Source organism: Bubalus kerabau, chromosome 10 (genome assembly GCF_029407905.1).
Source record: "Bubalus kerabau isolate K-KA32 ecotype Philippines breed swamp buffalo chromosome 10, PCC_UOA_SB_1v2, whole genome shotgun sequence".
Taxonomy (NCBI): Eukaryota; Metazoa; Chordata; class Mammalia; order Artiodactyla; family Bovidae; genus Bubalus; species Bubalus kerabau.
The window spans coordinates 59415833-59439268 of record NC_073633.1 but is presented as its reverse complement, the minus strand read 5'-3'; the positions used below and the strand labels follow the sequence as shown (position 1 = coordinate 59439268).

Below are 23436 nucleotides of genomic sequence, written 5' to 3'. Positions count from 1 at the left end.
CCCTGAAAAGGAGAAGAGTAACCCCAAGCACCCAGGACTTGGCCTGGCACTCATCAGCACAATTCAAGACAAAATCAAGACTACTTTGTAATCATGCCTAAACACAGCAAAACATGAACACTGTCCAAGCCACAAGATACCAAATATCTCCCTATATCCTGGCAGATACAAGTGACTGCTGCTTTTTGCTAATCATAGCTTTAGCCTTGCTACAGTTAAGATTTAAGACATCACATCACAGAATTATCCCTGCTTCCTGATAGCATCCAATGTGAGGTCCTGCTTCCTTAAACCCTCCTGAAAATCGCCTAATACAAGTTGAAATCCTTTAAGTCTTTCATAACATACTATTACCGAGATGTTCATGGTTTGTATTCCCCTTGCTGAAATGAATAATAAACTCAACTTGTTCAATTACAAGTGTGTTCCTGATAGTCTGTGGCTGAGGGCATTGATTTATGTAATGGATATTTAGAGTCCAATGACCATGTGGATTTTCCACAACTCTGCTCCATACTGTTAGTGAGGATATTTGAAAATGGCCATACTGTAAAGTACAAAAGTCCCTTACACATTATTATGTGCAGTTTAAGACAATATTTTGTCATCACAAGAAAAAAAAACCACGAGGTGTTATATATTAACTTACAATTTTGCAATACATAGATCAAATCATTATGTTGTACACCTTAAACTAACACAATGTATTATGTCAATTATATCTCGACAAAAATGGAGAAAAAAGACAACCTTTTATGTAAAGGTTAGATACTGAATGGAATAATGGATGTGTGTGTGTGTGTGTGTGTGTGTGCACGTGCGCGTACTCAGTTGCTATATCATGTCTGGTTCTTGCAACCCCATGAACTGTAGCCCACCAGGCTCCTCTGTCCATAGGATTTCCAAAGCAAGAATATTCCCAGGTTGCCATTTCCTTCTCCAGGGGATGTTCCTGACCCAGGGATCAAATCCACATTTCCTGCATTGGCAGGCAGATTCCTGACCACTGAGCCACCAGGGAAGTCCACATATATTTAGATATAAAATACATACATAATATTTATATATAAAAATATAAAATCCTAAAATATATATATATATATATATATATATATATATATATATATATATAAATATAAAATCCTGAAGCTCCACCAAAATCTAAGAATCATCTTACTGAGTTGGATACTGGCTGGCCAGTGGCTGAATTTCCACCAACAGTGAGTCTGGCATTCAATTCTTCTGCAAGATGAGTCTGGACATCCAAGTTATTTGATGGTGGAGATGAAGGGAAGGCTTGATGGCTGTACATGGTGGCTTCATCTTCTCTTATAATTTCCCAGTTCTAAAATGAACAGAAGCTTAAGCTACATACTTGAATCAATTGCTATAACATATGTCTACCAACAAGAACGAGAAAATGATTTCTACCTCAGAAGATTCTCGGTTGTCAACACTTTCTGTTTCCTCAGATATCTGCCTCCTGGTGGTAAATGCACGCTGGGCTTGCAGTTGAATGTTACCATTCTCAGCATCTGTTAGGTTGTCCCTGCATTAGAAATGTAAAAACCATCACCCACACCTGAAGAGAGTTAAAATGATAGCTAAAAATTCTGTGTTCATTTAGAAACTATCCATATTAGATCAGAATTTATAGTTTGGGCCCAAAGGCTAGTTCAACACGCTCAGGTTAAGTTGTAGGAACAGCAGTACCTTCAGAGTACCTTATGGAGTTAAAAATTTTTGTGAAAATGTGTAACGTGCACAATATTTTCATTCTTCACTGTACCTAGGAAAATGTCTCATGTGTATGGGCACTCAAAAATATTTGTTGAATGAATGAACACCTGAGTGTTGCATAAGTAATTTTATTACACTATTATCTCACCATGTTATTACAAGAGTAAAATCTGAAGTAGCTCTAGAAAGTTCATAAAACAGAAGCTTTTTAAGAGTTGCATATACATCTTCATGAATTAGAAAGTAACATTTTCCAGAACTGATCTTAAGCCAAGGGTCTACCCTCTAGTTTCCATGCATGAATGCAGAAGGCAGAAGGAAAGACAGTATAAGGACACTATAATTAAAAACTTAATAGATTATAGATTAAATGGTATGTGTTTTTGATCATTTACAGTAATGGGCCTGTTCTGAGAAAGGACAGTAGTAAAGGAGTGTTTGAAATTAGGAAAGGCATGGTAAATCAGACTGCATATCTTTTCCGCAGTCATTCATTAGTTATACTACTCTAGCTAGTCATGTTTAATATAGCCAGACCATAAGATCAAGAATTTTGTATAAGTATTTAATAACAAGACTACTGTTAATTTATCTAATACCATATATGCCCAGGATATTCAGGTGACCAATTCTTGCTGTACAGTTGCTAGAGAAAACATAGCGGTCCTAAGAGAATGCCTCGTACATTTTTCCCCCAAATAAATGATTTTTGCTGGCTGAAAGCAACCTCAACCACAGTGAAAGAAATGTGATTCTGCTCAAGTCAGGCCTGCCACAATACAGGTATACAACAAGATGTTTCAGAATTTTATCATGCATTCAGTCTTGTAATCTGTATGCCATTCTACAGAGATCAATGCCTCTGTGACACAAAGCAGCTGGATCATCAATTTGCTTTGGAAGCATTTGAGATCAGAAAACATCTATAAAAGTTCTTGGGGATTTCCTTGGTTGTCCAGTGGTTAAGAATTCACCTTCGAATTGCAGGGGACACAGGTTCAATTCTTGGTCAGGGAACTAAGATTCCACAAGCCGTGGGCAACGAAGCTGGTGTGGTACAAATAGAGAGGCCACATGCAGCAACTAGAGGAGCCTGAGCCGCAACTACTGAGCCCACGTGCTCTACAGCCCTCATACTGGAAAAAGAGAAGCCTGTGTATGCAGCAACGAAGACCCAACGCAGCCAAAAGTAAGGAAAAAAAAGTGCTGAACCATGTGTGTGTGTTCAGTTGCTCAGTGTGTCTGACTCCTTGTGACCCCATGGACCATAGCCCACCAGGGTCCTCTGTCCATGGTATTTTCCATGGCAAAAATAATGGAGCAGGTTGCTATTTCCTAGTCCAGGGGATCTTCCCGACCCAGGGACTGAACCCACATCTCTTGCATCTCCTTCACTGGCAGGCAGATTCTTTACCACTAGTGCCACACGGAAAGCCCCATTTATAAATACCAGTCTGATGATAATAAAAGAAAAATATCACTGAGGAGACATAAATCAGAATACCTGAAAGGCCATTCTGTCCTTGATTTGGATACATCAGAAATTATGTACACATTGACCAGACTGGCAAATGGGTGTTTAACAAAAGAACTTATTATTGAGCCCTTTATATTTCATAAAAATTTCTATTTTAAAAACACTGTGCTATAGAAATCAACTTCTCATTATATTTTAGTAACAAACTAAAAAATCTCCAAGATTTTCTACATCAGTCTAGAAAGAAAAATGTTCCTTTTGTGGCTATATAATAATTTAAAACAGAAATAACTGACAATTCATTAAAATTAAAGAAGCAATCAGAAGGGTGATATTTGTAATTCAAATACTTTTTAATACTATCAAATCATTTTAAGAAAGAAACACCTAAGATAGCACTTTTTATGCCCAGCACCATAAAAAAAAAAATCCTAGTATTCTTACAGTCTTTGGATTCCCATACTATTATGAATCCATTTGAGTCATGACTTCATAATGGAAATCAGTGGTCAAAATGTATTCAGATTACAAACACAAAAGTCACCAGCACGTACTGAAGGGTTGGTCTTTTCCACTGTGTTCTTCTAGATTCATGGTTTACATAGTAGGTCCTTCCAAGGATATCCTGTCTCTCTTCCCATCCTGGAGGTAGAGGAGAAGGTTCCTGTTGCTGCTGCAAATGGCAAGCAGCATCTGGTTGGTCCAAAACTACCCAGCCAGGCTGAAAAACAGAATGGTGACAATTAAGTTTATGCTTAATTTTTTTTAACCGTATAAATTAATGCCACTAGCACCACCTGGAAAGCCCATAAAATATGCTAGAGGAAATTTTAAGAGATTGAGCATGTCCAGTTTCAGAAACTACGCAGACAGAATGAGCACGCGGTCAACTTTTAACACCTAACAGGAATATCTGATGATAATGAAGTTTGTTTGTTTGTTTGTTTGTTTTTCAAAATGATAACACTTAAGATTTTGCTTGAAAAAATTTAATTTTTTTTGAAAAAATTTAAAGCATGTCTAATAGGAGAAAAAGGACTTGGAAAACTTTAAAATAAACAGCATTGGAAGACACTAAGAAATAGAGAAGCATAGTTCAACTTCACACTATTCTCTAAATTATAAACAGGGATCGTGTCTTATTGGGCATTGTCTTTCTCAGAGAGAAAGCACCTTGTTAATGGTGGAAGTAAATAACTCTCTGAAACCTGAAAAAAATTGCTGTATGAAGGTCAAACATGTAGAGGCATGATAGGGAAGGGCAAATGATTTAGAAATGGTGATTGAAAAGACATTATGATTCTCTGGTCTGACTTTTCTCTTTCTCCTCTGGACCATGGAATGGCATTTTGGTCAAGTCATAAAACAGCCAAAGAAAGAAAGTTTTGTTTTGTTTATATGCTAGGAAGGCACTGGAAATTTCCTCTGAGACTAGCAAGCAGCAAACATACAAAAAACCTTAGCTAGGGTAGTTAGAGTAAGGAATTATTTGAAAAAAGTAGCAAGGGTTAATGACATGATTTTATACAAGAAACCTCAAAACAGAGAAGGCAGTCAGTAAAAGGTTCTGCTAAACACCGATATGGTTAGGAAGCATAAATAAACTAGCAATGAAAACTTTAAAATTCTCCTAAAAGGTACACAAGAGAAGACCTGAGTGAATGAAAAGACAATGTGATCTTGGCTAGGGAGATTTAATCTCACAAAGACATCAATTCTCCCCAAGTTAATTTATAAAGTTGTCAAGATTTAAATAAGACTACATCATGGATTTTTAATATAACATGACAAAGCCATTTTCAAGTTCAAATAGAAACAAAAACAAGCAAAAATAATCAGCACAATTCCAAAAAAGACAAGTGAAGATAAACTTTATCAGATAAAACATACCATAAACCACAATTAATTAATAGAATTGGAAAGCTAAGAAAGAGAATCCAATTTATAGAATTCAGTATATGATACAGTCATTTCAAATCATAGGAAGATAAGCAAATTACTTAGGAAAAAAAAGGAAGAATTATTTGCACTGCTACCTCATACCTTATAACCAGAATGTTACAGATTGAGCAATATTTAAAATGTTACAAAGTAAAACCAAAATGTATTAGAACAAATCTAGGGATATTAAAAAAGTATATTCTAGGAGTAAAAAAACCTTAAGTATGACATCAAACCCAGATGGCCTAAAAGAGGCTGAGTGATTTGATTATAATCCCCCAAATTTGTACATGGCAAAAACTACTAAATAAAAGTAGAAAAAAAAAAAAAAGAGAGAGAGAGAGACAAACTGGGGAACATATTTGGTACCATAATAATAGGTAAAAAATAACTTCCTTAATATATGAGAGTCTTTTTTTTCCGCCTAGACACTGGGGATCTAGCACCGGAGGACCACTGTGCCAGCCGGGTGATGGTTTAGAAGATAGAAGAGAATTCTTCCCTCTTGGAAGGTGGGGTCTGAACAGGAAGGGTCAGGGAGACCTCGGGAAGAAAACGATCGTTTTCTGGCAGCGGACAGAACAGGATAAGGCTGAAGCAGGGTTGATCTTTGGCTAGTGCCAAGGAGAGGGTTATAGACCGAGGTGGAATGGAAGGTGAGGCATAGGAGGGAGGAAGACAGACAAAATTATTCCAGGAAAAGACATATGGATGGGAAGTAAAACAGATTCCTTCTCTTTCTCTTTCTTTATTTTCTTTTTATTTCTTCGATAGGAACTGACATCTTGCTAATTTTGTTTCTTTTTATTGCCAGGAACTCCATTCTCTCTCTCTTCCCTCTACTTTTTCTCTCCATTGATGTTTACCTTCCTTCTCTCTCTCGCTTCCTTTCCCTTAAATGATTATGATAGAAGATCTATATATCTAAAAATCAGTCTGTACATATCAAATCACATTTTATTTCTCTGGTCTCAATTTTAAAAGCATGTGAGTTGAATTTTTATATTTCACTCTATTGGAAAAAAAGGACCAATTTTTAAAAATACGGTCACTGATTATTTTTCTGCAGATTAATAAAATTTATTAATAAAAAGGTCCTCACTACTGCTGTAGAAGATTATAAAAATATTCAGAGCTTGGAAAATGGTACCAAAAATATTTCTTTAGAATCTTCTTAAAAGATTTCTCTATTAAAGGTTTTTTTAATTGAATTTATGTTACTCAAGTAAACTTCTGGAGGGGAAAAAAACTAATTTAATTAAGGGCCTATATTTTTAAAAACCTGTTTCAGTTTGAGGAAGAAGTATAGTTATCCATTTGTTTACCCATTTCTAAATATGAACATTGTTTAGAAAGAATGGGTTTTCATTTTCAGTATAGAATGCCTCCCTATTAAACATGTATCAGCTAATATTCTTCACAAAATAATTTTCTAAGGATCAATGTATGTTATTTATTTACTAACCTCAAAGCTAACATGCAACCACCCACAATTTAACAGTCAGAGATGGTCAAAAAGAAAGCATTCAGAGGTACAGCAAATACAGTAGTAGTAACCACATAAAATACATAGAGCTAAACCTAAAGTTACAAGGGGTACAAAAAAAATACTACATAATTATGTACTACAGTCACACTTTACCAAACTTTATCCTACCAGGGTATACACTGCCTAAGAGTGAGCCTCTTTTGAAAATGACAACTGTTTTCTTTAAATGGTAGGATTTTATATATTCAGTCATAAACCAGATGTCAAAGACAAGACTTCTCTGGTCATTAGCTACACAGAAGATAAATAAGCACAGATTCATGTGTTTGAATTCCTAGGGCCTTTCATAAATAAACTCCTACATGCTTACATCTACTGAAATTATAAGGTGTATTCTGAGGGAATTCAAAGTTGAGACATGAGACCACAAAATGAAGCGAAGCAGCTCTACCCACAGAAACTGAACTGTGAATAAGGTACCTGTGATACATGCATGTGGGCAAAACTTGGAGCAGGTTACCAAATAATGAAATGCTGTTAGAAATTTTTTAAGTTACTAAATAAAGAATTTTCTTTCTTTATAGCAGACATCCTTCATTTCAAACAGAATTCCATTATTCAGGTTTCCCTGTGCACTAAAATGCCAGTTAGAGAGAAAATTCTACTCAATAAATTCCTAAATTAAAAAAAAAAAAGATTATTATATGACACATCACAGAAAAACTAAAAATAAAAAAAAAAGGTATCAAATAAGGGCATTAGACATGAGAGAGGATATTAAGTTTCTTTGATCACCAGAGTAATAAGGCTAACTATTTAAAGAAAAAAGTTCTTTCTTTCTGTTGTTATAGATTCCCCCACAAAGTAAAATCTCATTAGTGCATATAAAAAAAATTCCCAGGAATCTTTGTCGCAAAAGCACTGCTTGTTATCAAACTTTCTCAAGATGTTTGGGTGTGTGATGCAAAGCCCAGCCCTGGGGAAGAGTCCCTCATCCTGACAGTCCTTCTGGAGACTTCAGCAGACCCTTAATCAAAAAAGCATGACTACTGAGGAAGAGGCACACACACAACCCCTCCAAAGCAAACTGATGCCACAACAAAGGGTGCTTTCAGTCAATGTAGTTAGAATAAGGTGCTACCTTCTGATGATAATGTTTGTTAAGTGGGAACCTCAAGAGGCAAATGTTTTTGTTCCCTTTTCAGATCACGAATTTTTTGTGCTGGAAGAAACCCTAGGGGTAGCAGTACACCCTGTCACTCTGCAAAGGAAGAACCTGAAGTCCAGAGAGGGTTGAGACTCACATGGTCACTCAGCTCATAAGTGGCAGAGCTTGAGACTAGGAGGGTTCCAAGTCCCTGTCCAATTCTATTCCAAATACATGTTCTCTGCCTCTTCTTCACTTACCCCAAATGTAGGTGGCTCTGCCCAAATCCTTGACTGGACTTCCTCTTATCCTATCACCCATGAAGATGGTTAACTTCTTTTGGCCCCCAATAAATGTGGCTTTTTATTAGATCACTTATATATTTTTTTTCTCTCTCTCTCTTAGTCTTCTTTTCTATGAGCCCTCCCACACCCACCCCAACCATGATAGGAAAAGTAACAGGAATTACATTTCATAAAGGAGTTCCTAAGTAGCATCTTCAAATTTTCCATATATTTAACTTTCAAACAATAAATTGTGTTCTTACTTTAATAGAGGGGGCACATGACATGTTTTTAGAAAACTCTGAAAAACTAGAAACACTTAATGACTTAATTACAACAAATGCTTTCATTTATAAACATTGTAATCTCTATTCCTTAAGCTTTAAGAATGCCATCAGTAATGGCCATTCATTTCACAGAAATGTCCTTAGAGGAAAGAAATGTTTAACAAATTCTTGGGTAAAATAAACAAATGTCTAGGGAAGTAATTTTTATTGCACACATTTAACTTTATTAAGCAGTTATTTTTTCTTTAGAGTATAGTAAAATAAGAAATTGGATATTTTTCTTCTTAGTTTAACCAAATATTTATAAAATCTCACCTCTAATTCCTCAGCCTGTTCTGTGTTATCGTCTTCTGAGCCACTGGTTTTAGGTAAGTAAGTCATTTTTAATCTCAGATAACCTTTAACTCTTGATTTGTGACTGTAGAAAGAAAATAATAATTCATACAACTTTAACACTAGGAAGAAAACCATTCATTCAATAAGAGTTCATTGAACATCTACTAGCTTACTAGGAGAGATTCAAGACAAGTTTCAATGCAGAAGAAAAAGGAATAGATGGTGGAGAAAAAGAAACATCCATAAATAAATAATTGTTATGAGATAAATATGGAACTATGGAAGTTTAAGTGAAAGATCAGAGAGATCTTGAAAGAGAAGCTGGCATCTGGGTTGGGCTAGAAGACTGGGGAGGATTTTGATCTATGGCAGTCAGGGAAAGGCATAAGAGTAGAGAAGAGGGCAAAAATAAGGAAATAGATGGGAAACCGGGGGTGCAGTTAAGGAAATGGAAGTAGCTGAGATTGGCTGAATTACAGGGTATATAAAGGAGGTGGGAATGGTCCAGCTGATGAGGTCTAAGTGAAGTAGAACTTTTAGATTTTATTTTGCATAGAATTTGGAGGATAGGGAAAGGCATCCTCACAGATGTGCTTTAGGGATAATAATCTAGCCATGTTGTATAACAGAAAAGTAGAGAGCAAGGTCAGATAACTATCTGAAACCTAATGTCTTTGACAGCTGTTTGAATCTGTCATATATTAATTTATCTAATCTACTTTCATACTGTATCTCATACCACCTCTTAGAAAAATGAGTTGTCTAAGTTAAGGGTTGCTTCCCAGAGTAGTAATATTTAATTAAAAAATTTTTTTAATTTATTTTTGCCACACCCACAGCATGTGGGATCTTAGTTCCCTGACCAGGGATCAAACCCATGCCCTCTGCGTTGGGAGCATGGAGTCTTAACCACTGGACCACCAAAGAAGTTCCCTCATTCATTTTTTTTTTTTAAACCTGTCTTTCTTAAGATTCTAACTTAAGACCTAACTCTGTCTATTGCCCCCACCAATTCTATAATAGCATCCTGTTTACTTAGGAAATCCTTGCTTGTTATAGCTTTCTATATTGGTTTTTTGGATAATTTTTATAGATTTCAGTTATATAATAAGACATAAGGGTCCTAATTTCTCCTCCTGTCTTCAAGAGGTACTCCCCTATGCCTCTCTTAATCTTTTTAGTTGTTCTTCTCTACACAGTTCTCATGGATTTGGAAAGTGTCCTTCCCTGACTGGTCAGTAAGCCCCCAGTGCTTATTTCCAGATCACTAATGTGACTCATGTCTCCATAGTTAAGGGGGTATGAACACTCTATGACTTCTTATAAAAGACAGATACAGAAAACTTACTCAGGTAATATTTTATAGGAGGGTTTCTCTACAATGATAGGTTTTATTAAGTTTTTCCAACTAGATAATAAGCCTGTGGGTTTAAATTTATTGATGTTCAAAAATAATCTAGGAATGTAGTTGGATAAAACTCTTTCTGCACTTGCAGCAATACCAGTGCAGACAGAAGATGTAAACTGCTATAGTGTTTTAAAGATAAAGACACCAGAAAGCATTCAACAAATTGAAAAGCAGGTTACTAGGGCAACCAAATAAGAGAAGAACTAGTTAGTTATTCTTGGTATACAGATGTCACAATCAATTCAAAATTAAAGCAAGAAAAGGGACTCACGTTGCACGACTTCTACAGAAATTAAATGTGACTTCTCTTATAGACAGTAATTATGAACACAAAGACCACTGTTCCCTTTATTTAAATTTATATTAAATTTATATTACAATGAATATTTAAAAATTTTAATCAAAAATTTTACTAAGTTCAATTGCATTTTCTAGTTTTAAAGAGAAAACAAATAGTTTTGCACAGATGTCATTCCTCGGCTTTACTTTGACCTTTTTGTCAGTAAATTCCCATACATGTCTTAACTAGATTTTACTAGATTATGTGGTACAGAAGATCAAAAGGGGTTTTATTTAAAGCTTAAACTTAAAAGTTTTTGACAAAAATCAAGTAATTCAGTTTAGGAAAATGGAATTATGAACATACTATTTGGGTTTTAAATTACAGTCTTTGCTCATGTTATTTTCTCTAAATATTTGAGTTTTCTGAAATTTTTTTTAAATGAAAGTATGCAAAATGTAGTTACATTTCCTTGAAAATGTTTTTGTATCAAGTTGGGTTCTTTTTTTTGGCTGTGCCATGCAGCTTAGGGGATCTTAGTTCCCCTACAGGGACTGAACCGGGGCTATGACAGTGAAAGTATGGAGTTCTAACCGCTGGACCACCAGAGAACTCCCTAGGTTTTTTTTTTTTTCCAGATAAACTGATGTTTGCAATTTTTCAAAACACAGTATGACAAAATTACACACAGTATAAGATATAAAATACATATAAAGTAATGACATATTTCATTCTTCTAGTCTGATAAATATTAGAGAGAAAAGTCTTTCCCAAAGGGGTATGATCACTTTTCTATATTTTCAGAATTTTTGTACTGTGCATATATAACTGTTTTTGATTTTTTGATGTGGACCATTTTTAAAGCCCTTATTGAATTTGTTATAATATTACTTTTGTTTTATGTTATGGTTTTTAGGCTGTGAGGCATGTGAGATCTTAGCTCCCTGATCAGGGGTCAAACCTGCACCCCCTGCATTGGTAGGCAAAGTCTTAACCACTAGATCACCAGAAATTACTTTTTAATCAGAAACAGCAATAAAGCTTTAAAAAACCTAATATTTAAAAGTAGCTTATTTACAAAGGTTTAAACTGATTTTCCAAAGGGGCTACTGTAAAGTATAATAATATTTTTTAAAAAAACCTTCATAAGCTATTATTTTATATTTACTGACCTTCTTGGATGAAGAACAAAATCCTTAAATGTATATGGTCTCTCCATTCTTGGATTTTCTGTCTAGAATAAAACAGTGGGTTTTCAAGATATATCTATAACAACAAAAATTTATACTTTTCAAGAATATTCATAAACTATGACTTAAGGCATAATTGAAGTTAGAAGTCAGAAAAAAGAAGATTTAGCTTATTAAATGGTTACAATTGGTGATTTGACAATACTTTCCCTTTCCTGCACTGTAGGAATTGCTCCTGGCAGCACAAGTCAGTATAAAACTATCTGAGCAGGTGTTTGTGAAGCCAAAAGGAGGGTAAAAGCAGAAAAACACTAGAGAACGGTTAGTGTATTTGCGCCCCAAAAGAATATGGAGTATGTATTCAATAAAATGTTGGCGTGGTTAGACCACAGAGGCAATTCTAGAACAAAAAAAGTAAGCAGCTTGGAAAATAAGACTGGATTAAATTCATTATTAAAAGTTTGCAATGTCTAAAGACTGTAGAGAGACAATAAACATCTGAAAAGATCGATCAAGAATTAGTACTTTTCTTTCTTACCAAGTTCAACAGCCCTTTGTTTTTATTATTCTTTATTTCTCTGCTGCATTTGACATTGTTAAACTACCCATTACATCTAGAAACTCTTAAATTCTCATGACATCATTTCACTTGGGTCTTTTCTGTATTTTCTTGGTCTGTCTTCTTTCTCCTCTGACAGAAGCACACTGATGAACTTTCAGTGTTTGGCCTTCAATGCTTTCATCCCTCTCATTTGGACAGCCCATCCTTCTCAGAGATTCTGCAGTTACCTCAGCAGTGATAACTCTCAATCCTTCCAGACCCTTTTCCCTACATAATTTATTTTTATACCTCTTCGGTTGCCTGATTTAAGTTTCATTTTTCTTGTTTTCTACTGATATGCAATACAGCTAAAAATAAACTTACCATATCTTAAAAAAAAAAAAGGCTTTCCTCCTACTCTTTTTGCTTGAGATACCACCCTTATCTTCCAAGTTCAACATGTATTATCTTTACTTTCTGCTTCTTTTGTTTTTTTCAACTGGAGCTCCTGGTCCAATAATATCATGTAATGAAATATCTCCTGAATCTCTTTTCTTCTGTTGCTATATGGTTGGTCCACATTCAGTTTCATGCCCATGTTGTTGTAATTGATTGGTTTCTTCCTGTGAAACTAAGCTTTCCCCAGTCTAGTTTTTCAGTAAAATATTTTCAAACTGATCTTCCTCAAACAATGCTTTCATGATGCCAACCAACTTCAGGGTCTCTCTATTTCCTTCTTTTTGTAAAAAAATTCAGGCCCTTGTCATACCTTCTAAGTGCACTTAGGCTTTTTTTTTTTTTTAATTAAAATTTGTGTTTTATATTGGAACATATCCAATTAACAATGTTATGAAACTTTCAGGTGCACAGCAAAGTGACCCAGCCGTACATATAGTATTTCCAATCTCCCCCAAATTCCCCTCCCATCTCTATTTCTTACTGGGTTTCATATAAGGGAATCTTAAAATTAAAATGGAAAATTGAGATGTTTTCAGAAAATAAGAGGCTCAAGAATTAACAGCAGTATATACTTTACAAATCAAATATTTACATTTACTATATTGTGTATCTGTTAAGGATTTATTAAAATAAAAAGAATAAGCATTAGAAAGTAAAATCATGGACATCTATACCAACCGGTAATGGATAAAGAGGAACATCCACTTGACCTAGGAAATCATCTCTTGTCTACCAAAGAAAAAAGAAAAAAATAACATTAGTAATATGCTTGAGCTTTCTGGAAAACTTTGATAGCTATTGTCATCATTCATAAAAATATATAGAAGTTTTTTTGTGTTTCTTTGTTTAACCCTATGAAATATTTACGAAAAAAATCAATGGAAATAAAAGGTGATATGGTACAACTTCTGGTAATGGCAGAAAAGACTAAATTACATTGAGCCTTCTGAAGATAATAACTATATACTCTGAAAATATATTAAACAACTATTTGAAAGCAACACAGAATGACCAAAAGCAAGCGGAAACTAGAAAGGAGTCAGTCCTTGAAAGAATGAACTGTACTAGGTAGGATTCCTGTTTATATGGCTTTTCACCTGGCAGTACTCCACAATTCATCTGAATGACTGGAACTCACAGAGAAATCAGAAATCTTACTCATTTGAGGAGTCTGAAAACTTAAAGTCAACAGTCTAACTGGAAAGTGAGGGGGACAATTCCCAAAAGGAAGAAGCCATAAGAGTCCCTCCAGATCTATGTATAAACTCTACCCAAATTCCTAAAGGCTGAAAGGACTCAGCATAGATTTCATAGTTGATGTTTTCCTAGGGAAGCTAGCATTTAGAATTCAGTTACCAACCCGCTACAACAAAAATCAACTTTTCAGGGAAAGATGATCAAACTCAATGTCTTCATCATGTGCCACTTACACAGTCCTATATACAATAAAGGTCACTGATCATACTAAGAAATAGAAAAATAGGACTCAGAAGCAAAAGGTAATGAATAGAAACAGACAACAAGATAATCCAGATCTTGGAACTGGCAGAAAGAAAAATTAAAAGTAACTCTTACAGAGATGTTCAAGGACATAAAATGGAAAATAAGGTCAAAATAAACAAATATATGGGGAATCTATAAAAGAAATGAAAAATATAAAATGAAATAGAAATTATAAAAGTGAGTTAAATGTATAGCTTGAAATACATATATAACTAATAAATAGAATATAGGAATTGAAAATCAGTGGATCGGCTTAACATATGATAGAAAATGACTAGAGAAAAGTTCTGTGAACCTGAAGATACATCAATAGAATTTATATAATATAAAAAAAGAGGACTTGTGGTAAAATACCAAGCAGTGTAATATATATGGCAGTGAAGTTCCAGAAAGGAGAAGGGGGGAAGGAAAAGAGAAGAGAAAAAGAGAGAGAGAAAGAAGATAAGGCAGAAAAATATTTTCAGAATAAAGTCACCAGCTTCCCCAAATATTAACATCTCACATAACCCTAGCACAATGATCAAAACTAGGCAAACCCCCTGGTGGCTCAGATGGTAAAGCGTCTGCCCGCAATGTGGGAGACCCGCGTTCAATTCCTGGGTTGGGAAGATCCCCTGGAGAAGGAAATGGCAGTCCACTCCAGCACTCTTGCCTGGAAAATCCCTTGGACAGAAGAGCCTGATAGGCCACAATCCATGGGGTCGCAAAGAGTCAGACATGACTGAGTGACTTCACTTCATTAACACTTCTGTTTATTCAATCTTTTATTCTTAAGCTTGTTTAATTGTTAAAAAAAAAAAACCCTATATATATAACAGACTGTAAATATCTGTCACCCATAATCTTAATCAATTTATTAGTGGCACTGGTGGTAAAGAACCAGTCTGGCCATGCAGGAGACAGAAGAAATGCAGATTTGATCCCTGGGCCGGGAAGATCTCTTGGAGGAGGGCATGGCAACCCACTCAGTACTCTTGCCTGGAGAATTCCCTTGGACAGAAGAGATGGGTCAGGTTATAGTCCATAGGGTCACAAAGAGTCGGACACAGCTGAAGCAACTTAGCACACACGCAGGCTTATGAAAACCTTGACCCTCTGATCCTAGTTCCTCCTCTTCCAATCTTAGTTCCCCAGGGGAACTAGGATTAACCATTAAGTAACTTCTCTGAGACTTTCTTGCATGTATCCATCCACATACTTAATTTTTTAAAAATTGAGAAATAACTGACATGCAACATTTTATGAGTTTCAGATGTACAACATAATGATTCAATATTTGTTTACACTGCAAAATAATCACCATTACAAAATTAGTAACATTGGTCACCAAGCATAGTTACAGACTTTTTTTCTTATGATGAGAACTTTTAAGATTTACTCTCAGCAACTTTAAAATACGTGATACAGTATTATTAGCTATAGTTACCATGCTATACAGTAAGTCCTCAAGACTTATTTATTTTAAAACTGTGAGTGTGTATCTTTTGACTCCCTTCACCGATTTACCTGACTCCTCATCCCCTGCCTCTGACAACCATCAATCTTTTCTGCATAAGCTTGGTTTTTGCTTGTTTTGTTTTTAGATTCCACATATAGGTGAGAGCATACATTATTTGTCTTTCTCTGAGTTATTTCACTTTGCATAATGCCATCGAGGTCCATCCATAGTGTTGCAAATGGCAAGATTTAATTCTGTTCTTATGGCTGAATAATATTCCATGGCGGGTGTGTGTGTGTGTTTGAATATGAGAGTACATATATCTTTTCAAGTGAGTATTTTTTTCTTCTTTGGATAAATACCCCAAAATGGAATGGCTAGATCACATGGCAGTTCTGGTTTCAATTTTTTTAGAAATCTCCATACTGTTTTTCATAGTGGCTGTACCAATTTACATTCCTACCAACAGTGCATAAGGGTTCCTTATCTCAGCATCATTGGTAGCACTTGTTACTGTCGTTTTGAAAATAGGCATTATAACGTGTGTGAGATTATATATCTCATTATACTTTTGATTTGCCTTTTCCTTATCAGTTATAATGAACATCTTTTCAGGTGTCTTTTGGCCATCTGTATGTCTTCTTTGGAAAAACATCTATTTATATCCTTTGTCCATTTTTAAATTGGATTGTTTGCTTTTTGCTATTGAGTTGCATAAAAAAACCAGGAATAACATTAACTAATCTACAGATCTTACTCAAATTTCACAAACTATCATACTAATCTTGGTCCAGGGTTCAATCTAGGATCATACATTACATTTAATTGCCATGTCTCCTTAGTTTGTTAATCTGGAAAGTACCTCAGTCTCTTTGTTTTTCATAATCTTGACATTTTAAAAGAGTACTGGCTAATTATAGGATATCCCTCAATTTGGGTTTGTGTATTGTTTCTTCATGGCTGAATTTAGGTTATGCATTTTTTGGTAAGAATACTATAAAAATGCTGTTGGTGCACTTCTAAATGAATCATATCAGCAGGCAAAAACCCTGAATCTTACACATTATGGACAGTTAAAGATGATTAACTATGTGAGGAAAGTTTTTTACAAGAAAAAAAAATAAGAGACCTAATCCAAAAAACAAGCAGCAAGAAGGGAGTCAAATGAATAAGAATTAAGTCAGACTGCAGGAGAAATACTTGAGAAAAACTAATGTTCTTGGAGATAAGAGACAAACATCTAGCAAATAGGATAAAAAGTTATACATAAAAAAAAGAAGCGATTAAAAAACAAGAAAGAACTCTTGGGAATTAAACATTATCTGAAAATAAATGTTTAAGCTAGAGTTAAAGAAATTTCTCAGAAAGTAGAACTAAAACACCAAAGAAAAAGACTGCAGAATTCCCCAAGTAAGGAAATTACAGGATAAATTCTAAACATCAACTTCTAAGTAGCAGGCGTTCCAGAAAGAAAAGAAAATACAGGGAAGGAATAATCAATCAATGAGGCATTTTAAGAAATTTTCCTTATACTCAAGAAAATGAATTTTGACAGTGGAAGGCCTCACTGAGTATTAAGGAAAATGGTTGAAGAAAAGACCCACAGCAAGGCACATCACTGTGACATTTCAAAGCACCAGAGATAAAGAAATTCCAAGAGCTTTGAGAGATACAAAACAGATCATACTCCAAACTGAAAGACAAGAAATAATGCTTTCAAAACTCTGAGAGGAAAAAAAAAAAAGTATCCTGCATAGAATTCTATACCCAGCCAAAATATCTCTTCCAATAATGAAAGCAGAATAAAGACACTGGTGTTCTAAGGTAATAGAAGATATATTTTGCCAAAATGAGGGAGTACAACATGGTAAGGAAAGATGCAGGGGATTCAAGACAGGAGACAAGAAAAAAGAATCTCTAACAGGGTTTTGTGAGAATTAAATTACTTATTATTATACACAAAGTACTTTGCATAAAACATAGTATGCAGTAAGAGTTGGACTGTGAAGAAAGCTGAGTGCCAAAGAATTGATGCTTTTGAACTGTGGTGTTGGAGAAGACTCTTGAGAGTCCCTTGGACTGCAAGGAGATCCAACCAGTCCATTCTGAAGGAGATCAGCCCTGGGATTTCTTTGGAAGGAATGATGCTAAAGCTTAAACTCCAGTACTTTGGCCACCTCATGTGAAAAGTTGACTCATTGGAAAAGACTCTGATGCTGGGAGGGATTGGGGGCAGGAAGAGAAGGGGACAACAGAGGATGAGATGGCTGGATGGCATCACCGACTCGATGGACGTGAATCTGAATGAATTCCGGGAGTTGGTGATAGAGGCCTGGCGTGCTGCAATTCATGGGGTCGCACAGAGTTGGACACGACTGAGAGACTGAACTGAACTGAACTGAAGAATTCAATAAATGTTAGCCATTATATTTGAAATGCTAGATATATATATAGATAGATAGATAGATAGATATAATGAAACCTCTGCTCCCTTTACCATGGACCCGTCTTTGGACATTTCAAATAGATACATACCATTAAAGGAGCATGACTGGAGAAGAAAGCCTAGCAAATTAGCTTAGTTTAGGGGCATATTCCTATTCTTGAACATGAACTGATGATAATTTTTGAAATGGACAAGTTGCCTTTAATGATATCCTCAAGACTATGCTGTGGTATATTTCTTTTTTTGTTTTTATGGCAAGCAGATGTTATAGCCCATAAATTTGACCTTTAAGAAGCTATGAATAACAAAGTAAAACACAACAAAATACAGTTAAATCTCAATCAGGATAACTGAGGGATAAAATATTTTGGTTAACTGAATTATCTAATAGGTTTAGGCTTAACCAGGTAAAGAATCAAAACATTTTTGGTGGATTTAGTCTTACTGAATAGCCCTGTCCACAGTAAACTGAATTCAGTGAGCATCTATCTGCTTGATGATTCATGATCTTTTAGTGCTTCAAAAACATTGATGTGGTCCCTTATCACTAGAGTAACACACATAGAGAACAGGGTTTCTTAACTTGGGCACTATTGACAATATAAGCCAGATAAACTTTTTGTTGCTGTGGGGTCTGTTCCATTTGCTGAAGGATGTTTAGCAGCATCCTGAAATAGCAACTCACTCCAGTACTCTTGCCTAGAAAATTCCATGGATGGAGGAGCCTGGTGGGCTACAGTCCACGGGGTCACAAAGAGTTGGACACAACTGAGCAACTTCACGACATCATGAGGTCTCTACCAATTAGATGCCAGTAGCACTCCTCCATCAGTTGTGATGACCAAAAATGTCTCCTGGCATTGCCAAATGTCCTTTGGGTAGCAAAACTGTCCCTGGTTGAGAACCACTGCTATAAAACAGAATGTCTCAACCAATGAGCAAAAGACACCCCCACTTTAAAAAACAATGGCTTTACTGCGATATAATTCATATCCTATACAATTCAACCACTTAAAGTTTGCAATCAATTTTAGAACATTTTCATCACCCCCAAAAGAAAATCCATATCTATCAGTAGTCACTCCCCATTTCCCTCCTCTTTCTTTAGCCCCAGGCAACCACCAATCTACTTTATGTCTCTATGGCTTTACCTATTCTGGACATTTCACATAAATGAAGTCCTATATATGAGGTTCTTTATGACCGGCTTCTTTCACTTACAAGAAATGTTTTCAAGGTTCATTCATGTTGTAGCAAGTATCAGCACTTATTCCTTTTTCACTGCTAAATATTACATTATATAGATATATCATATTGTTTATCTGTTGATTAAATTTGGACTGTTCCCATTTTTTGGCAGTTATAAATCAGACTGCTTTGAATATTCTAGTACAAGTTTTAGTACTGACACATGATCTCATTTTTCTTGGGTATATTCTTAGGAGTAGAGTTTCTGAGTAATTTGGTAACTCTTTAACCTTCTGAGGGACTGCCAGACTTTCCAAAGTGGTTGTACCTTTAACATTCCTATCAGTACTGTAGGAGGGTTTTAATTTCTCTATATCCTTGCCAATACTTATTATTATCTATCTTTTTGATACAGCCCTCCTAGAAGGTATGAAGTGATATCTCATTAAGGTTTGTTTGCATTTCCTTGATGATCAATGATGCTGAGCACATTTTCATGTTTATTGTGCTCCTTAGTTCTTAAAACCTCTTTCTTATTATAAATCTTTCCTAGAGATTCAGTCTCCATTACAGAGGCAGCGCCTGGTCACTGTGGGACAGAAAGAAAACATCTTATCCCATATTCCTTCTTTCACTGATTGCACTGTGTGAATAAGAGCATAGAGCAAAAAATTCCACATCCTGAAATGTTCCCTGTCTCAAGTATTTCTGATATGTAAAAATGCATTTTAGAAGGTTCTTGCAACAAATCTTCCTTCTTTAAAAGAGGTGATCTAAAATGAGCTTCTTAACATCTACTTTAAATGAAATGATCCCAAAGAACCATATTTCTAACACTGGAAGAATGAATACATTTTCCAAACTAAAAATCAATGTGCATGGTCTGAGGCGATGGAGAATACAAAACTTGGAACTATCCTGGAAAGTCTGGGACATATGGTTACTATAAATATAGGACAACTAGAGGTTCTTTTTCCATTTACAAAGAAAAAGCAATAGTTTAAAATTCATTCCTATGAAGGCAAGTCAGTCTGTGATGTTCATTAATGTTTCCCTAGCCAACCAATTGTTCCAAACTGAATATTCAAGCATTTCTTTGTAAGAATTATTTCCTATATTGAACTCCATACAGCTCACTTCATAAAGCAAATTTGCATTTGGTAAAATAGAAGTCATTTAAGAATGCCTGAAAATCTGAGAAAGAATTTAGAACAGCGGGTGATTTTAAACAACCATCTAGGGTACAGTTTAATCAGCAAAAAACACTTTTTCCAATATCTAAAGATACAAATTTTAATCTCTTAAAACAATTGTTGTAATATTAAAAGATAAAAATCCAAATTGCTATTTTGCAAAACTTAAATTAGAACTATATACATGGCTCTAAGTTTATCAAGACAAACATTAACTTTGATAAACCTGCAGAGCGGCTGAATGCTCTGCTTTACAAGAACCTAACGTTATAAAAAAAAAGTCAGAATTTTAAAAACAGGTATGTTAAAGTGTCATAGCTTTGAAGAATACTTGGCTTTAAAAAGTGTTTCTACCAAATCTGAGTTACAGATAACTTCCCAGGGTAAATCTACTGTACAGAGCAAAATATTAAAGGAAGAATCACTTCCTTATAATCAGAGCCAAGCAACAGAGCCAAAGTTTTCTGCTGTAATATCCAACTTTTCATTTCAATCATACATTTTAATCACTAAAAATGAACTTTACACCTGGTCATTAAATATAACATAGTTTCAATTTTCAGATTTAGCTATCATCAAGTCTATTATCAGCAATTTATAATCAAGATAATTTTTCAAGTTCATTTTAAAACAACACACTCACACACAGGGTACAAAATTAAAAGAAAAAAATTCCTAGCCTCCATCCATCTAACTCTACACTCTGTCCACCCAGAGAAAATAGCTGTTATTTTTTGTGTTTGGTGTGTCTGAAACCATTCAGAGTGATCTCTGATACACTCTTATGTATCTTGATTTTTTGCTCTTCAATATCTCTAACGCCTTGTCCAATCTTGGTCCACAAAGAGATATTTTACATATTTGATGGGGATATAGTATATGCCAATGTATGGAATACTGAAACTTATTTAGCTAGTTCAGATTTTTAGGTTGTTTCTGTCTTTTGCCCAGGGCTTCCCAGGTGGCACAGTGGTAAAGAATCCAACTGCCATTGCAAGAGATACAAGAGATGTGGGTTCGATCCCTGGGTCAGGAAGATCCCCTGATCAGGAAGATCCCCTGGAATAGGAAATGGCAACCCACTCCAGGATTCTTGGCTGGAAAATTCCATGGACAGAGGAGCCTCGTGGACTCCCAAAGAGTTGAACACAACTGAGCACACACACACAAGCAATGCTTCAACAAATAAAGTTGTATTTATAATTTTTCTTATATACCCAAGATAATTTTTATTTTGTGTAATAATAAATACTACACTAAACTAACCTGAACTAATCTGAAATGGAAGCAGATCTCAATGACTGACTGGATGTTACAGAAGGAAGTAGTGTCCTGAGTAAACTGAAAAGCACATGTAAGTTTTCAAAGATAAGATCAAGATAAAAGATTTAAGATAGTTTGCATTTACATGAATATCTTGCTCAATAACTACTGTCTTCACACAGCAGCTTTCAAATTCTCTATGTGAAAATGTCATGATTCTTCTGCAGAGATCACTAATAGCCTAAAAAAAATTAACTGGGGCAGGCAGTGAAAAAGAAACAAATTCCTATCTATAAAAGGCTCAAGCCATGATTGATTATATTATTTAAATTAAGTCAACAGATCAAGAATTATTTCAGAGATCACAAAAGAGAAGAGTAGAATTTAAAACTCTGAACCTGAGACACTAAAGTGAAATTATCTAAAAACCTCTTTGTATAAGGTAAAATTTAAACTCTCATTCTACTATTTATCTTAAGAGGATAAATGTTTTCTTGATTTGAACACATGAAAAGTCAATATTTTGACACAGAGGATATTAGCACATGTGAATCTCTGAGAAAAATAAGCAGAACTTTTATGAATGGACTCATTTACAGTATTTTTTTAAAAAAACAAGAAACCATATATTTCCTGCTTTCAAAATTTTATAAAACTATTATTTTTAATGAATATCCTTACTCTCAAGATTCATACTACATGAATGTATACCACATCCTAAATATTATAATTAAACAAGGATTATGAAAATCATGCTAAATTCAACTTAACTATTTTCTAATACATACAAATCTTAGTAAGTAAAACTGCTGTTTCCTTCACTTTTTACAGTTTCTACTTTCCCTCTTACATACCGACTCACTTTATATTATGATCTGCTTATTTACACATCTTTCTGGAAGTTCAAGATTTATTGATTTAATCAGTTTTAGTATGTTGAGGGGAAAATGGTGTTAGCTAAACAAACAGTATAATCTGATCTATGCTATAAAATCACAGTGCTGTGGAGACTGGATGTCTTTGCTTAAAGCAAACACTCACCACACCAAACTCGTGACTTGCTCTGGCTAGCCAGCCTGTCTGGCAGATTTAACTGTAAGACACAAATTGTACTTGTTCTTTGATAATAGCTTCATACTGCTTGAAAATTTCAGTACTTGCATCCTACAGCCTTTTAGCAACTCTCAAATTTTAAAAGGGATTTTAACCTAACAGATGGGGGTAGGAAGGGAGTCCAGGGAAGCCACTGTCTAAATCAGTTTCACTTTGAATTTTCCTCCTCTGAATTTCAGTTTCTTTGGAGGACTCTAGAATCATCGCAGACTTGTGAAAGCTGAAGATTTACCTTGACCTGTTCCTCTATCTTTACATCCTTTGAAATGTAGTTTGTAATTTACTGTGAGGCTTTTCAAACAAAAACTATTTAAAAAATACAGTATTGTATAGCTTACAGAACTCTACTCAGTGCTCTGTGGTGACCTAAATGGGAAGAAAATTAAAAAAAAAAAAAAAAGGAGGATATGTGCATATATATAGCTGATTCACTTTTCTATGCAGCAGAAATGAATACAACATTGAAAAGCAACTATATAAAAAAATTAATTATAAAATACACAGCATATGGTATAGAAGAGAAGGAATCTAAAGCAGGAGTAAACAGTTATCAGGTTGTACTACATATTAGGCATAAACAGGATTTCATAATAATTTTCAAAATTAAATTTTAATATATCTAACCTAATTTTATAAGCAATTTACATTGTATGTCCCTAAACCAGAGAACTAAAGGAGTGAAGAAGGTTTTGCATTTATTACAACTTCCCCTC

The 23436-nt window shown here is 34.9% G+C and overlaps 1 protein-coding gene across 6 annotated transcripts in view; it reads right to left on the bottom strand.

Moving 5' to 3' along the window:
- The window catches only part of NEDD4 (NEDD4 E3 ubiquitin protein ligase), a 146093-nt gene that overhangs the window by 39236 nt on the left and 83421 nt on the right, over nt 1-23436 (bottom strand). For all 6 annotated transcript variants that reach the window (XR_008699357.1, XR_008699358.1, XR_008699359.1 and 3 more), the window contains 6 exons: nt 13258-13308; nt 11562-11623; nt 8681-8783; nt 3772-3938; nt 1432-1549; nt 1178-1345 (listed from right to left, as the gene is read on the bottom strand). Coding sequence is in view for 3 of the 6 variants with exons in the window: in XM_055537883.1 (XP_055393858.1) it covers nt 1178-1345; nt 1432-1549; nt 3772-3938; nt 8681-8783; nt 11562-11623; nt 13258-13308 (669 nt within the window). In the remaining 3 variants the exon portion in view is untranslated. The remainder of the gene's footprint in view (nt 1-1177; nt 1346-1431; nt 1550-3771; nt 3939-8680; nt 8784-11561; nt 11624-13257; nt 13309-23436) is intronic.